Raw genomic sequence first — 17088 nt, 5'->3', positions numbered from 1 at the left:
AGAAGTCTCTTCATGTCTCCCGCATTTTGGCAGTGCTCCTGACCCCCAAATGAATTTCGCCCTTTGCCTCCTTATTGACCGCTCGCAGCAAATAATGCCAAATCAAGACATCATTCCCACCGAGAATACTCTCTTAATTGAGTCCCTAGTTTTCCTGCTTCTAGGGAGGGATGTGGTCGGTCAGCATTCGGAAAAAAACATTCGTCGTTCGCCTTGCTTTACTGCACTTGGCACAGCGGCATGACTTGAGAGCAGGTTCTCAATGGGTGATGTTACAAGTATCACGCTCTCTCGCGCGCGATTCCCATTTGCAACGCGAACATTCATTCATCGGTTTCACGCTCAGTCACGCTCAGTCACGCTCAGTCACTTATTCTGCTCCTTCCTGTCAGAGGCCCCGAGTCGTTCTCCAACATCTCGTGGGTGCGCGGGCAAAACTTGAATAAATACGAGTATTTCCAGTGTCGTTGAGCCCAAAAAAATGCCGTTTGCCGGTGATATCGGTGGGGCAGTGCATCTTGGCATGTCGCTCCCCCCCCACCCGCAAAAATCTCTTGGATCATTGGACATACGGTGTGTATCGGTACCGGTAGATTATTATGTACGAATCGACTCATAAAGAATTGGATGACGGGTAGATATAGATCAGCAGACGTTCTTTTCAGCTTCCATGATTTTCATCCAAGATCTAGTATTCCTTCCGGTCGGACGTGCAAGGTTTGGGTGTTCGGCTGATAGCGATGCTGTGGAGAATTGTGCACACGGCCCGAGGGACTTCGGGATGGTGGTGGTGGGTGGGGGTGTGAGACAAAACAGGAAATTCCGTTAAAACCTTTATCGAAAGTTTAGCGATGAGCAGCAAGTACTCGTATCATACTGGTACCGGTACGCTTGTTGCTTTCGCCAAAGAACAATGGCCAGGTTAATCTATGCCACAGATAGCCTTCATGCATATTTTTGCATATTTTGACTCTTCCGGGTTCGAAGCGCCGAGAATACAGATTTTGGTATTGAAAACGCTCAGAAGGGTTTGGCTCTGTTTGAGTGTGGTTTGGGTGAAGCCAGGCTGTGCTTGTTCGAAATAGTTGAAGGAAACTCCGTTCGACAAAGCGACGCAGAAATACTCCAGTAATTGGTGTGCTCCAGCCATGCCGCTTTGGAGAGTCACGCTGACTGGCCAGGTTTCAGGTGTGGATGTCGCTGGTTGTGTTGGGATGGCCAATCAGTCATCCATTGTGAGCCAGTCAGGGCTGACAATGGCGCTTTTCTTTCCTTTTTCTTCCTTTTTCTTGATCCTTTGGGGAAGGAGAAGGGCCGTGGTTGGGAAAGAAGGGGACCTCGAGGGAGAAGAGGCTGTTCAGATCGATTCTCGTCTTTTTTATCCGATATGGGTTGTCTGTCCGTCTCTTCAGCCCTGCAAATGTGTGGTGATCCATAGAACGGAAAAGGTAAAGACTCAGAAGAGCAAAAGATCCATCACCACCACCAACCGCCACTTAGTTTGTTTTTCGCTCGCTGGGTCTTGCAGAGCGCTCCTTCAAGGGACGACAACTTCAAACAGAGCACCGCTTTTGGCCTTACCTCTTCCTGGGTACGATTCACGACTGACGGATGCCATCAGAATTTCTTCATAGAATCCATCTGTCGAGTCACTGAGCCCATTTAACACTTTGTTCCTGTCCTTCCCCTCTTCCCACTGGGGTGACCCGACAGATAGCGAAAGCAGAGGCAGCACACAGCACAGCACAGCATAGCATACTCGGACGCCCACGTATCAACACGTAGACGCACTTTTCCGTTCGAGTTGAGATCTGTGATTAATTCTCCGCCACCTCCATTCGCTTTCCCGGAAGGCAAGAAATCAAGCATCCGGTATAACAACACGAAGGAGGACAGTGATACCCCCTAGAAATAAGAACCTCCGGGAAAACAATCAATCAATACACCAGAGAGCAGGAGGGGGAAGGGGGAAGAGGAAGATAAAAACATTCCACACCTAGGATGAATCTTCAGCAGAGAGAGTTGTTCTTTTTGTTCGCCATCCTCGGGGTGGCGTGCATTGTGGTGGACGGGGGGCAGATCTCTGAAAGGGCCATCATTCTGGAGAAACGACAGATGGAGACTACTCCCGCTGATCAGATAACAGAGGTACGATTTTGCTACCCCACGGAGAATTAAATGTTGTCAAATGCAGATGAACTAATAATGGTTGTGAGATTATAGGTTACTACACTGGTTGATACAGTTCTGTCGCCCGGTACGACTAAATCGGTACGTTCGACGCTTCAAGTCACCATCCTCCAGAGAAAGCATGCTGATCACGGAAATCGTATAGGCACCTGTAACTATAACGCGTGTGTCTACATCACTAGGAACCGCTTCAAGGACTTCATCTATTACACGTAAGAGGTTTCTTTTGAAAATGTGATCAATTGTGGCACTGAGATGTATATATATAGTTACATCATCATCCGTATCTCCATCTCCCACCTCAAGTGCACTATACTGCAACGCAGGGTATACCCTCTGTGGAGCCGAATTCGGTGGTATGTATCACTCTCCACGTCTTAACTTACAGCATCTAACGCCCCGCCACAGGCGGATGCTGCAAAACCGGCTACACCTGTGCCCTAACCGGCTGCGTCCCTCCTGCTGGAACAACCACCCCGCCACCTAGTCGAACGTGCACAATTTCTAGCCAGACTCTCTGTGCCTCATCGATGGGCTTTGGCTGCTGCGTCGTGGGCCAAGAATGCGGTTTCTCATCCTGCACCCCAGCAGGCGGATCCGCCGTGACCAAGGTCCCGGATGTCGATGCTAACAATCTTAAACTCTCTGCTACCGCAACCACCTCCGCGCCATCGCCTACCCCCACAGAGTCTAAAAGCAAGGGCGATGACGCGCCATTATCCAAAATCGCCATTGGAGGGATTGTCGGTGGGTCAGTGGTGGCTATTATTGCGCTTGCATTAGCCTGGATGTTTACGAGGAACCACATCAAGAAGAGGAGTAACACAGACGCCTCGGGCGGGGTGCCGACAACAAATGTTTTTGATCCTACAGCGACGTTATCCGGACAACACGGTAGTCACTCTTCGCGGTATAGGGGCACACAGCCGCCTACCGCTGTTGCAGCTGCGACAAAGATAACAGGGGGACCCAAAATGAGCGAGTACCACCCGCACCATCCCGCAAAGGGACCGACGGCCGTCCCACCAGCACATTCACCGCCCCTGCAGCACTCCCCACCGGCCGGTGACCAGAGATTCGATTTCGGAATTCCTGGGGTGGGAGGGCATGGATATCAGCCTGTGCCCTTAACAGACCATATGCCGGCCGAATTGGGCGCTAGTCCTGTGGAGGGGTGGGGTATGGGTGAGTTGCAAGGGGAGGGGAACCCAGTATACGAGGTTGAAGGGGATGGGGGCGGACGCTCGCCGGTGGGTAAAAGGAAGAGTTGGGGGTGGAGGAATTCGGGTAGCAGGTGATGGCGGGGGAGCCTATTGATCCCAGAGGTGAGAATGTATCATAAACAAACTTTTGTTTTTTTTATTTTTTAGTATACTCTTTTGTTTCGAGATGTTATTTCTTTTTGTCGTTGTCACTCGGCGGGGTTTTCGTCGGTCGTTTCTTGGCTCCTTTCCTCTTTTCTTTTAATCTCCCATAGGGATTTCTCAAATTTCTTTGTGCAGTTGTGGTAGCTACTTTCTCCTTTTATATCTCACTATCGTTTGGGTACCGATTGGTATGTAGGTAGGCAGGTAGCCAGCAGGGCCGGGGAGGGAGGGGGTAAAACAAAGTAGATATAGCATGTGCAGTTATTCACTCCGTCCACTTTATTCATTTTCTCTCTATATCCATCCGTCCGTTCCCGTCACACCACTCCTATCACATCCTCCATAAGGGCCGTTTCTCTTCACCTCCTTGAACATCCAATGATACCTTCAGCACCCTGCGTGTGGATAAAATTCACTGCCCTGCCCATAGTATGATAGCACTATCCTCGAACAGTACACCTCATACTCCCAAGACCAAACCCCATTTGAACAGTCGGTCTGCGCTAACACCAAATTTGACGATGGCATAATAACCCACTAGTCTAAGGTGGTAAGTCCCAGCCACGTTACCAACGTTCCGTCGCGGCGGCAGAGAGGATATGTGGTAAATAGGGCGGGGCGGTGATGGATATGTTCTGGTTCTTGGGCACTACCGTCATGGGTTGTCATTCGGTGGTGGCTGTTTGCTCAAGATATGATACCTGTAATAATATTATGATACTTGGTCGGACCGGTGAGGAGGGCGGGGGCGGGTGGAACGGGCCAAGGTATATTTCCCCTTTACTGGTAGCCGGGCTGTCAATGCCTTTGTATCGGACAATGATATATATCCCAGCATCACCTCACGAAGAACACGGGTATCAACAAGAAACTTAGCCCGAGTGTCATAGGAATTATGAAATCATACCGCTTCCGGGTGGGAGATCGTGATAAAGCCCCTTGACCAGATTTTAATAACAGAGTTAGTACAAACAAATCTTCTCCTCCACCACCACCTCCTCATACTACCATAGAAGGAACCGCGGTCCCTCCAGAGCGCAAATACGCGGTTATTCCCGCCAGAACCATCGACACAACCCAAGCTCGGAAATGCCCGATGGCACATGATCGTGTGGGCCATCTGGAGATCATCAATGGCGGAAACTCGGTGAAAGTGGTTGGGGGCTGTGTCTTGGTGTTCCCGTAGGAATGGTCGGCTATGGCCTGGGGGTATGATAGTCGATGAGGATTATATCAGTCGGTTTTCGTTCGTCTACATGGGGGAATAGTTGAATGTATGTTTGTAGATCCTACGTTTTTAGCTGGGGGTGTCGGCTGTTACGCATCTTGGGACTAATTGGCTGGCTGGCTGGCTGGCTGGCTGGTTGGGCCGGTCGACTGAATTTGGGTTTGTCAGTGGTTTTGTGTATGGCCGCTATACACACTTTCATCTTGTATACTAGATCCTTTTCATGAATAGCATCGTAAAGTCGGTATAGGCTTTACAACATATCGAGACAGTGGGTATCAAGCATGCGTAGCGCATTCTTATCTTAAAGGGTGCGGGGAAGGGTGGTGGTGAAGGGGGGGGGGTTTGTTATAATCTGTACTAACTTGCCGTAGCAACTTACACTTACTTGCTTTAGCGGGGCAAATACTTCTCACCTTCACCAAAAAGCACTCGATTTCCAACCTACATACATGACAACGCTGTCCCTCGACCATCTATATTGTCATCCCTACGTGCCACCGCTACGTGGTATGATACCCGCCCTCGCCAAAACGCCGCGGCATGCTCCCAGAAGCGGTACCCAATACTTGCCGGGCTCGGCTTTGGCGGGTGTGAGATTTTCTAATATTGACCCACGTGTAGCAAGCCTCTCCCTATCAACCTTTTTCTCTCTTTCCCTTCTTTGCGGCTGGGTCAAGCAAAGTCCAGTGTATTCCGCCCCATAGTATGCCGCGGTTTAAGCAAGCGGGCAAGTGCCGGACATTTCATGGGCCTTCTTACGTGGCTGGGTGAACTTCTACTGCGTTATTAACTGTGATATATATATTCGGCGAATCGACACCATATGATACCATCCAGTACTTCCTTCCTTCCTCCTACGCAATTCCTAATCAGAAAGGGTTTTCTAGGGCGAGTGAGTGCTAATGACTGCTCCATACCAGTCGTCTACTCACCCGCAAACACAACTCTGCTAGCCGCGACATGTACTCATACTGTTCTGTACGTCACCTATGATAGCGCTCATATGTATATCAGCAGCCAACTGCACTATAAAGCGCCCGGAGCGGACAGGCTCGTCAAGATATTCGAAACTCTAGAAACCTAACTATATTCTTTTCTTCCCAATGTAAATGACAATGCTTCTACTAGTGTACTGAATTAAATAGACTATGCGTAAAGAAAAAGGGAAATGACGGAAGGTAAAAACGTAGGAAAAACTCCCGAAACCATCCGAGACCAAGAACCGGAACCAAGCCCTAACCCATGCATACGAGAAATTCCGGATGTGATGAAGAGGAATGTAGAAAGGAAGGAAGGGAATAAAAGATATATAAAAGGGAGAAAAGGGAGAAAATGTGAAGGGAATAAATGGATGAATGTCATCGATCTATAATCCCCCTTCCTAGCTTTGCCAACTTTTCCGCCATCTCGAGCACACCTCTGCCATCTCGTCTTGCTTCCTCGATATTCCTTTCTAATTCTCTGACTCTAAGTTTCAATTCCCTTACCTCCATATCACCCCCTCCTCTCCCACCCACATGGAAAAATCCCTCTCTCTCCATCCCTCCCATAAGCGAATCCCCGTCAGCACCTCTACCCCTCAGCAACCCCACCTCCTCCCTCAAGCTCTCCACTTCCCCCCTCAACCCTTTCTCAATTCTGGAAGCGCCCTCCGCCAACCGCCCCGCGTTCACCAATATCCTCCCCCACTGCACGCCCGACTTTCTTAATTCCAGGCGAATCTCGTCCCGCTCCTCACGCACATCTGTTAGCGACTCTTCAAGGCTTTCCACCGCGCCCTGCAGTCGTTCGCGTTCGTTCGTCAAATTATCGTTCTCGTCCGTGCACACGAGGAGTTTTTTCTCGAGGGTCGTGGCACGAGTTTGAGAGCGGGCATGCGCTGCTTGCAGTGATTTATGGGCTTTTAGGAGGGTGCTGTGTGCTTGCTGGACGGTCGAGAGAGTCTGGGGTGGGTTTTGGTTGGGGTGGTGGGATTGCGGGAGGGTTGTTGTCTGGGGGTGTTGAGCTTGGGGTGGTGGAGGAGGCAGCGGTGGGGACTGGGAGGTGGGTGATTTCAACCGTAGGAGAAGAGAGAAGACAGTTTCTAGGCACGTTGTTAGAGTCTCGATGGTGGGGATCTGGTGGGGGGTTATTTGTGCGGGTATGGTGTAGGTTGGGGATTGGGATGATGCGGTCAGGTCTAGGACTAGATTGTGTATTGAAGAGACCAGGACTGATAGCGTGTTAGACGGTGATGGCGCTGGAGGAGCCTGAGGTTGTAGCTGATGCTGTCCTCTCGTAGGTGTTCCCGGCCGGGAGCCCGTGGGATTCCGGAGGTGGAATTGGTTCTGGTTTTGGCTTGAGTAAGCACTTCCTTGCTCCTCCCTTTCCCTATCCCTCACCGCCTCCATTTCCCTCCCACCACCCCTCTCCTTGACCACACCTTCTCGAAAACTCTCAGCCCCACCCCCACCCTCATCGCCCCCCCTCCTGCTCGCCGCCGTCGCCGTCGCGTCCCGCGGGCTCGGGGTCAACGAGGGCAACGTAAACCCCTCATTCCCATCCGACAACCTCCGTCTCTTTCTCGAATTCTGACCCGTGTACCCCTGCGAGGAGGCACCAGGGGCCGGCCTCCGGTCCGTGATCGGTGAAGTCGTCATCGGCAGCGGTGGCAACGACGGTCGGCCATTTGCGTAGCTTGTTTGGGTTGTGGAAGTGGTTTGCATCGATGAAAGTTTCGGAGCAGTTGCTGTTGTTGTTGAGGACGCTGTATCTTCCCAGGGACGATAGGATGACGGAGGAGGTGGCGGTGCGGTCATGGTTAGAGTCAGTGGTGATGGGAGCCGATTTGCTGTCGGGGCGCCCGAGTGGTGGTGGTGGGAGTATAGGAGGGAGGAGGAGGGGGACCGGGAAATCGTTTTGGATGCCAGTGTGTTGTTTCTGCCGGTGCTGGCGTTGTGTTGTGTGAAGGGGAAAAAGGAAAAAAAACCAAATCTTGACTAATAGAAAGAAAGGTTGAGCCGTGAACAGGCAATAGTCTCCTGCGCTTTTTTTTTTGTTGCGGCGGGTCAAATTCTTCCCCAAAGGTTTTCTGTTTGGATGTGTGTGTGGAGGGGGGGGATCGGGGGTATTTGACTGCCCGCAAGGAAGGAACGATGAAGGGTGGAAAGTGTAGGATAGATTATTTATCGTATTAAGGAGAAGTGATATAATAAGATCCGGGGAATCCGGTCGAAAAAGCAAGTGAACCTGTTAGCCGCAGTATGTCCAGCTTCCGACTGGCCTATGGTCAGTCCCTCTACTGGTCCGATACCGGTAATCTCTTTCTGTGTGCGACGTACCCTTCAAGCCCAGTCCTTTGTCGTGGAGGAAGCCAGAGGATAATTTGGAAGAGGGGGAAGAGGAGGAAGGGGGAACAAGTGGATAAAGTATTATTACCTGACCGTATAGTCGCCACCCTTAAGGTCTCTTGTTTAAATCATCCTTACTGGGCAAGCAACACGGAATCATAGTGTATGTAATCCGCTTGGACGTATAGGGCAGGACGGGCGAATTACGGTACCGTCTTGTGCAGTACCGATACAGCACTATCCAATGCCGTGAGGCAAGAAGGTGCAGGCTGCTTACTCTGGTCGGGGGTTCCATCCATCATCGCCGCCCAACACTTCTAGCCGGATGACTGAGTGACAGAATGCTGGAACTTCCCCAGGCCTTGTCATAACGTGAAGCTTTCCTTGATACCGGGGCTTTATCACACAATCCGTGGGACCGTTGCTGGGATGCGATATCTGCTGCTCTACCGTGACCTGGTGTTATACATAAGGTTTAAGGAAGTGCCGGGTCTTGATCGCTCTTATCGGTAGTGGGTGAAGGAAGTATGTATGTAACTTATGTCCCTCTTTTTTTCTCTTCCTCCCCCCCCCTCAAATTTCCTTGGCAACTACTACCCTCACCACGGATTGGAGGGATTAGAGGGAGGGAGATAGTGGGAGAGAGATACGGCAGTGGGAAACGCCTTGCTGTAGCTGGGGCATGATGATTACTCGTACTGCATAATCTAATGCGATCAATTTTGGATGCCAAAAGACCCTTTTGTACGAGCTCAATGGATTGCACCACCGGTATCCTGGTGACTGTCTACGCCATGACACAGCAAGGTTGGTCCTTATGTCTGGATGGAGGGGGAGGTTATGAGTACTTGCCTCTGGGAGGGACCGGTAGTACCGTACTATACTCGAGAATTTGGGCCGCATCAACTTACTCATGGGCACAGTACTGTACTGTACAGTGCGTTGCCGCACAGCCACCATAAGCTGCGTGGAATATTGGCGTAGAGTTGCTTGCGCCAGGGGGAATTTGGTCATCGCGTCGCATGCCATGGAGAGACCATGTACAGTACAGTACTCGCCAATTTGCAAGGTGTGCCGAGATCCTCGAATTTGGGGGCAAGACGTCAGTTCTTGGCCTTTTTTTAAATTTTTTATGTCCCCATGCTCCGTACGAATTGATGGGTAGAATTGGTCTCATCAATACTGTATCATGCAATCCCCGATATCGTGTGGCGGAATATGGAGAGGGGGAAATATATATCTTCTATCCCCAAAGTTGAATTCTGCCCATCCTCCCATACCGGTACTGTACTGTACATACCGGTAATAGTCACTTCCACCACTCCAGGAGTATGCACCGCAACCCTTGGGACCCCCCCGGCTCTACAACCTGCACCGCACCTAGGAACGAACATACGGAGGTAACTTAAGGCTATCGTATGGTATGGGCATTCCACCGACTGAGCATTACATAATTCCCCAACCCGGCATTCGACCGCTGACAAAATGTCTTTCCCTCAAAAATTACCAGTTTTGGCGGTTAGCTCTTACTGTACACCCAGCGGGAGAGCCCCGGGATTGGCTGCCGAATCTTCAAACTCCTATTTAGGATGTAAATTTACTGTATGACACCTTGGGCGTACAGTGTGCAGGTATGCGGGCGGATTAACTCATACGCTACGCCGCAATTGGGGGGATTAAAGGGCAGACAGCGTTATTTCATTCGGGGAAAGAAGGCATGAGTACCGGTGTTCTGGATAGGCGGGTTATTTTTGGATCCTTGGATCCTTGGATATTTTGGTCGGGGAGAGGTTTTCCGGGTTCTTTCGCGCGGATTGCATTGTGAGAATAAGCAATTGGGCGTGTTTCGGGAGCTTGTTTATGGAAGGAGGGGAAGACCGGGCAGACTGTAGGGCTGAACAAAGGAGAGTGACCGTCCGGGATTTGGGGACGAGAGCGCCTGTCTGCGCTTAAACTTGCGATACTTGTGCGAGTATGATATTGTAATCTACATACTTGTACGATCCCATAGTCGTTTAACATCCTGAATTGTCTTATGTTCGCTGGTCTTTGAGAGGACCATGGTCCATACATCGTGGGATACTGTCGGTAAATCCCTTCGGTACCTAATCTTCCTTTTTGCATCCATTGAACCTAGCTAGTTCCTCCTCCCTAAAAGTCGTAAAAGTGTTACACCATCGTAAAACACCCTAACCCGCTAAGACACTGACATCTACTTGAGTACCACTAAGTTACTGCTTGCTTATAACTTGCCTTCCAAACAGGAGACTCCTTCAGAATCATCTTGGTCCTCTCGTATCATGCCCCCATCCCATCCCATCCCCGTGCAACCCCCGAACCGGTAGCTACTGCTTCACATCGGAAACTTCCGTCCCTATCATACACAAGTGTCTCAGTATCTTCCCCCCCCCAAAACATTGAAATTCATCAAGCGACCGTATCATGCCAGCGTGAATATCCGACAATCTCCCCATCATCTCCCCCCCGAACCTTATTCTGTTAGAAAAGGCAAGTGAATTGACCACACCAGACAGACTCAAGACCCATGACGATACCGCATTTTCTTGCGAGATTCACCTTCTGCTAGTACAGTAACAGTAGTTTTGTTTTTGGTAGGACGGGGACGGGAGCTGGAGGGCCCGGATTCGTGTGGAGGAAGAGGTTGCTAGTGATAAGCTGGGGGCGGCCGTTGTCTGGGAGGACTGGCGGAGGAACGGTATTTTAGTAGGTAATAATTGAACTAGTGATGGCCGTGGAACGGCTTTGATAGGATTACATACCAGTTCCAGAACCTTTCACTCTAATAAGGTCCATTGCTTTATCATACTTAAAACGATCTGTGATTTTCGGATACTGCGTCTTGGAGCTAGCAACTCTTCCCTTCCTCCCTCACTACTGCTCGTGTTAACTTCAACTTTCGAGCACACACACAATTTGGCTTGTTCTTACAAGCGCTGCCGCACGCTATACGAAAGCGCGTTGTCCTCGGGACTTCCAGCCTATGACGAAGCATGAATGAAACGGGGGCGTTCCTGCCCGGGCGTGATACCATAGGTTATCTCAGCGTTTTAGCGATTTTTTCTTGGGTAGTGATAGTGGTTGGTGGTACTTGCAGAGATATACATCAGGGTTGGCCCGTGAGTAATCCGTTTCTCATGTGCGGCGTGGACAATTTGTTGAAGAAAAGGGAGGAAGGAAGGAAGGAGCTCATGTGAAAACCTTGGCCATTCCTGTTTTATTTACCACGAGGGGGGTGGGGTATAGCACAATGTGGTGGGGGATAGTTGTGAGGGTTGGGGTTGGTTTTGTGAAAATCCGGAGTTGATATTTCTTTCGCCTTGATGTTGTGAATGAGGCTACAAGGGCCTACTTAACCTGGCCCGTGCGGCATTCCGTATTCTAACACCAATACTGCCAAAACTAAGTACTACCCCTTCCCTCAGCTCCTCAAGTGCCTCCCGCTACTCATCTCACCCATTCAGTGTCCTCATGACTGACACCACGGTCGACCCCACGTCTTTACTGGATCCAGAGCTCCCAACAAGTAAGCGAGCAATTCCCTCTGCCGGCTTGCTGTGGGGTACACAGCATGGAATATCGTAACTACTGGAATGCGAGAGAAATGCCACACGGGTACTGTATGTTAAGTCGTTGAACCCCCCCTCTAGTTTAGTGGTGGAGGGGTCACCGCAAACCCAGCTCTCAATTGAGACAAACAAAGGGATAAACGGAACCTCACTAAGGCACGAGAGAAAACTACAGCGGAAGGGGGAAAGGGGCTATGTGTTTGCTGTGTTTTTTTTTGTCTCCTTTGCAGAGAAGACAATGTTGGACTTCATTGCACACGGTTCAATTATTCAAGTTTTTGTAGGGTAGGTGCCCCGGGGCTATTTTCTTCAGCGGGTGGTTGGGGTGTTGGGCGCACTGGCAACGTATCATAGTGGGTTCGCACTCTCGTACCCGGGTTCTGTATGACTTTGTGAGGAGTGGGGGGGGTTAAGTATCCTGTCGGTTTCAGCATATGCAGTTCTGACCTGAGGAACCAATCTCGGAAGGGGTGTATGGGCCGCGAAATTTTGGGTATGGTATGATAGATAGCGCTTCTGCGGCTAATGGGCTACAGTAATTGACCCCCCAAGGGTTTGTTATTTTATCACTGGGTATCACTCGAACTCTATATCCAGCCAAAGTCTTGAGCACCCAAATGCGATCACAAAAGCCAGAGATCCTGCATTTGAGGTCTGGGGTTGTATGGTATAGCTCCCGCATCAATGCCTCCTAATCTACCCGAGTACCGCTTTTAGAAAAGGGAGTTTTATCACAACCTACGACCCTTGTCTGCTTGGACGGCGGAGATCTGCGCCATATCCGCAAATGTGATATCCAAGCTGGCTAAGCATTCGCTACCAAAATTTAAATTTAGTAACAAATACATGCGGCACGACATAACACATTCCTCGAATGAACAGGATTTGCACAAGTACGGTAATATTAGAGTATAACAAGTCCGTCTTCCCCGTTGCCCGAACAGTGGGTGTTTACTCATCCTTGTGATAGGGTAAATTTTGTCGATGCATAACTTATCATGATAATACCCATATTCACTTGGCAGTAGGTACGACTTTTATGGACATGACAGGAGTGAGTAGGGGAGGACGGGATGAACTCCTGTTCGTTCTGCCTTGGTCGCGCTATTCGGTGGGGTGTTTTGTTTTCGGTGTGTGGAATACAATGCTGCACGGTACAGTACTCATATCGAGAAATAGATGCTCTGCCAGTATCGCAACTTTCCTTGGATAAAGATCACCAGTCCTGCTTGGTTTGACTCGGGCACCGGATACAAGTACTCGCCTTTGTACTACTGGGAGGTTGGGAGGGGCTCGGTCTCGGGGCGTGAGATAAAGTTAGCCTCGAGTTCATGCGTTAGGATAGTGTTCTGGTCACACAACGATATTGCGGTCAGGGCGTTCAGCAGGACTACCGCCGCAGTACTCGAGTAGACTATAGTACGATCGCAAGGGACAAATCTACAAAAACCAACTCTGTCTAACCTGTCATTCAAGCAAAGTATCTACTCTACCAGAAAAATGGCTTGCATTAATCCAAGTCTTAACCCCGCACCCCAACCACCCCACTACCGGTACCATACCGGTAGTAGGTCCGGTACTTGTGCTTCCGCATTCCTACAGTCGGCCCCCGATTTTGATACTATACAGGTAATACATCCCCCCAAATTAGTAATCACAGCCCAAAACGACCAACCAACTGATTACTTAAGTAGGTACTTGTACGTAATCCCGCATCCATTCATCCTCTCCAAGATAAAACTCCCCCCCCACCCGGGAACTGCACTTCCACCTATGCCCAACCCAAAACCAACTACCGCGCTCGCTGCGAGCGCCTACCGCGCGTGTGACTCATGTTGAGACTCCCGTTACTAAAGTTTGCCGGGATGGGGCTTTCTAAGGCTACGCGAGGATGAGTAATCCCTCCGATCGCTTCCGTCATATGTGCTTGGAGGAGGGGGGGGCGGGGGTTGGAAGCGGGGCGAGAGATGGCTTTTGAAGTGGTGGTGCGAGGGTTTAGAGCTGTTTGTAGTTGTATTACCGGTATATGGAGGAAGGGAGGTTAAGGTAGAGCGGGAGTCGGGGATGTGTAATAGTAGTGGGACTATCATACGGGGCGGTGGTTTGGTGCCGGTATGGTAAAGAGGATCATGCGGACGCACTCGGCTGCTCTGGTTAACGGGTTTGGGATTGAGATTGTTAAGGGATGATAGACGTGGGTGTGGCAGTCCGGAGGTATCATACAGAATTGATTGGGGGTTGTCGAGGTGGATTACGGCTGGCTTCTGCGGATATTCTCATCACAGCTGAGTTGATGGCTCGCGGCTGAGGGAATGCAGTTTACAACCTGGGGTTCGGGCACGCCACTGACAGTAACATACTAAGATATTTTCTCTATCTCTCTCATAATATTTCCCCCTTTCTTCCATTTTTTCCTTTCCAATGATTAGTATCATAGTATCATAATAAGTTTCCTTCCGATCGGCCGGCCGGCCTGCGGGTCTGGGGACGGGGGCCTTCCTCCAAGATATTCATAGATCCAAGCCCCCTACTCAGTTCCAACTCCCTCTACAAAAAACAGACCTCTACTCGTACCTTCTCCTAAACCTACCGTAAGCTATGTGGTATTATATCATACGTTACTTGGCACACATATTTTTTCACATACTCCCGCTAGCACATGGGGGAAAGAAAGGCAAGTCCTACATTCCATTCCACTCAACTCCCACTTTCAGTCGCGCATTCTACCTGAAAATGGTGGGGATTGGAAGGCGGCGGTACAAACGGGTAGGTAAAGACTAGGATCGAGTAGCCAGGAGCGGAAGGCAGTTACGCTAGGTTAGGGGGGGGGGGGGGGGTGACGTTTAATCCACTGTGTGAACAGATGTGGGAGACGGGAGACGGAAGAAGGGCAACACTAGTGACTTGGAGTACTGTATATATTCAAGGCTTCTGCCAAAGGTTTAAAACCAATGGAGATCTCCTCTGTATGCGTGCTTCACATTTCTGTTCTCACTCCAAAAAGTTCCCTCTTAGCCTATCCTCACCTCACCTCACCTCACCGGTACTACACTATCCCACCCATCGCAAAAATACGCCTTCGTCCATCCACCTCCCGTACATCCGTACCGACTCTACCCCAGAACAACTTATCCAATTCCCCGCTACAGCCGCCACCACCTCCTCGTCCCATCGCCCCCTTAGTTTACCCCCACCCCCTTTGAAATACAGCCGTGCTCCTTCACTATTTTTTATTTTATTTTTTAGATATGTAATCTTTCATTTTTGTGATAGAACAGATATATTGAATATTCCGGGCTGGTTTCGGGAGTCTGCCTATATCACGCAGTCAGAAATAACCGATTGTGGTGAAATTCTCCCTGGTGGGGGAACTTCCGTTACATCCCCTCTCTATAAATGATACGAGTGGCTTGATGCTTAACTTGGTCGGTACTGACTTAAACTTTCCAGTCCGGACATGCCCCTTGAAGTGTCAGCTCTATCACATGGCGTGAGCTAGCGCAACTCATGCAATTGGTAGTCCCGAGTCATGTACTGCATTGCAGACCGTCACTTGCTATCACTCGTCCGGATCTCTGATAAGCTGTCAGGTGTGGGTCGCACGGTGTATGGCATCAAATAGAGAAGCGTAAGAGGGCGGAAGTATTCAGCTGTAAGCTATAATGGACAAAACTTGACTTTGTTTCAATCGCTACGTGCAGAAAGACGCTAACTAGTGTGTTCTCGAGCGTCGGGGTAATTGCTTTCCGAGAGTGGGGCCAAATTTGCCCGTCACTCTGTGGGAAAGAGGATAGCGGTTAAGTGAGTTCCTTCCGAATATACTTTTACCCTGCAAATGAATTCCGGGAGGAACGTGCTTTGGCTTAACTATACCCGTACCTCCCTTCTGGCCTTCTTCCCTACCTTCCACCCCGAGAGCCTCCCAATAAGGAGTGAGAAAGGGGGAGCAAACATGTTGTGAAAATTACTCTGTACCTCGGGAATATAGTGGAAGGATATCCATTTCGTCTCTGGGCTACTGGTTTCTCGACCCATGCTCCTTTTACCTCTTTTCAAGAGCGGGTGGCACGTTAGCAGGAGGCGCTCTCCTCGAACCCTTTATAAATCTTTATTCCACTTTCGAGTGAAGTCCTGGTTAGCAGCAGTGGATTTAGCGTGATGCCTATTCCTCCTCCTCCTCTTGTTTCTCCCCTTCTATCTCATGTGTATCTTTTTTAGGCGTTTGGTGATTCATTGTGGCTCCCGGGCCTGTAGATGAACTCGGAACAACTCTGCGGGGATATCGCTTTCGTTAGTAGCTTCTCTATTCTTGCTACCGTTTCCTACCTTGTTACCGGAACGGGTCTTTACCGAATAATTAATCTCTATTCTCTTTACCCACTCTTGCTGGCCACGAGAGACCGCAGATCGCTACCGGAGTCTAGTAACTAGGGGGAAAGGAGGTGGGAAACCAGCCCACCAGATGAATGCAGAATCTAGAAGATCTCCTTCACACTCTTCTGAGGTTCTCCCAACCAATCCATTATTGAACGCCAATTGAGGTTTCCCCGGACCCCTCTCCGTTCCTCTCCTTTTCACCAGCGCGATACGAACCGACCGATTAACAGATCCACTTCCGGAATCCCATGTCCGGGCCACTCCCCTATCCAATGCTCCGGTTCGTTAGTCCGAACTGCTTGTGCTTCTTTCCCCGCAAATACCGGCCCCCCCTCGCCCTGAGAGGGGTGCAAACTGTGGCTCTTAACGTACCCAGCCTATACTAAGGAGGCATACAGCACAACCCCAAAAGGAGATCTTTTCTATTCTATCCATTTTTCGGACACCGAAATGAGATAACTCTACAAACTTTCACCACTTCCAAACCCACAGCGCCCCGAATTTTTCGGGAAGCGAGGATATCCTGGCGATTTACCCCTCCCACTTTATCTGAATTTCGTCGATCTTAAGCAAGCGCGCGAGCTTTTGATACCAAGGAAGGGGTATAGTGCTTTGCTAAGTTGCGCGGGTGGGGGGAGAAAAGAGGCAAAACACCACATAAGTCACAGGTACAGTACAATAGTGAAAATTGGGTTCTAGTGATCTCCTAAGAGCCCGGTTGCCTAGACAGTACAACACCCCCAATATCACGGGGCCAGCGGGATTTCGGGTGGGGATATTGGCCGGAATCCGTATCACTTGGGATCACTCGAGTTATGGTCGGTTAGTCATATCTGGCCGATCACATTGTTAGTGAATCCAGCAGCCGCGAACAGTCCCGTGATGCTGGAAGTGGGGAATAGTCAACGGACCTGTCAGTGGCACAGAGTACGAGTTGAGTTGGAGAACAAACTATTTTTCGCAGCTGCGGATAGGCCGTATTATATGAGGTTATATTTCTTTTCCCC

General features: G+C 50.0%; 3 protein-coding genes; 2 read left to right on the top strand and 1 right to left on the bottom strand.

The window, feature by feature from the left end:
- Window positions 1–1239: 1239 nt before the first annotated feature.
- On the top strand, window positions 1240–3843 carry GSTUM_00003026001 (uncharacterized protein). XM_002836636.2 has 5 exons: window positions 1240–2148; window positions 2224–2271; window positions 2336–2402; window positions 2460–2546; window positions 2599–3843. The coding sequence occupies exons 1-5, from the start codon at window positions 2002–2004 to the stop codon at window positions 3486–3488; spliced, it is 1239 nt and encodes a 412-aa protein (XP_002836682.1). The 5' UTR covers window positions 1240–2001; the 3' UTR covers window positions 3489–3843.
- A 2015-nt stretch (window positions 3844–5858) lies between these two features.
- Window positions 5859–7178, bottom strand: GSTUM_00003025001 (uncharacterized protein; the record flags this gene model as incomplete). XM_002836635.2 has 1 exon in its annotated part: window positions 5859–7178. One exon carries the CDS (start codon window positions 7176–7178, stop codon window positions 6147–6149), a length of 1032 nt encoding a protein of 343 aa, XP_002836681.1. The 3' UTR covers window positions 5859–6146.
- Window positions 7179–14567: 7389 nt separating this feature from the next.
- Window positions 14568–16100, top strand: GSTUM_00003023001 (uncharacterized protein; the record flags this gene model as incomplete). XM_002836634.2 has 1 exon in its annotated part: window positions 14568–16100. The coding sequence occupies one exon, from the start codon at window positions 14568–14570 to the stop codon at window positions 15102–15104; it is 537 nt and encodes a 178-aa protein (XP_002836680.1). The 3' UTR covers window positions 15105–16100.
- Between the last annotated feature and the right edge of the window lie 988 nt (window positions 16101–17088).

This window comes from Tuber melanosporum (assembly GCF_000151645.1).
Source record: "Tuber melanosporum whole genome shotgun sequence assembly, scaffold_155, strain Mel28".
NCBI lineage: Eukaryota > Fungi > Ascomycota > Pezizomycetes > Pezizales > Tuberaceae > Tuber > Tuber melanosporum.
Note: the sequence above shows the minus strand (reverse complement) of the source record. Positions and strands in the feature narration are given on the sequence as shown.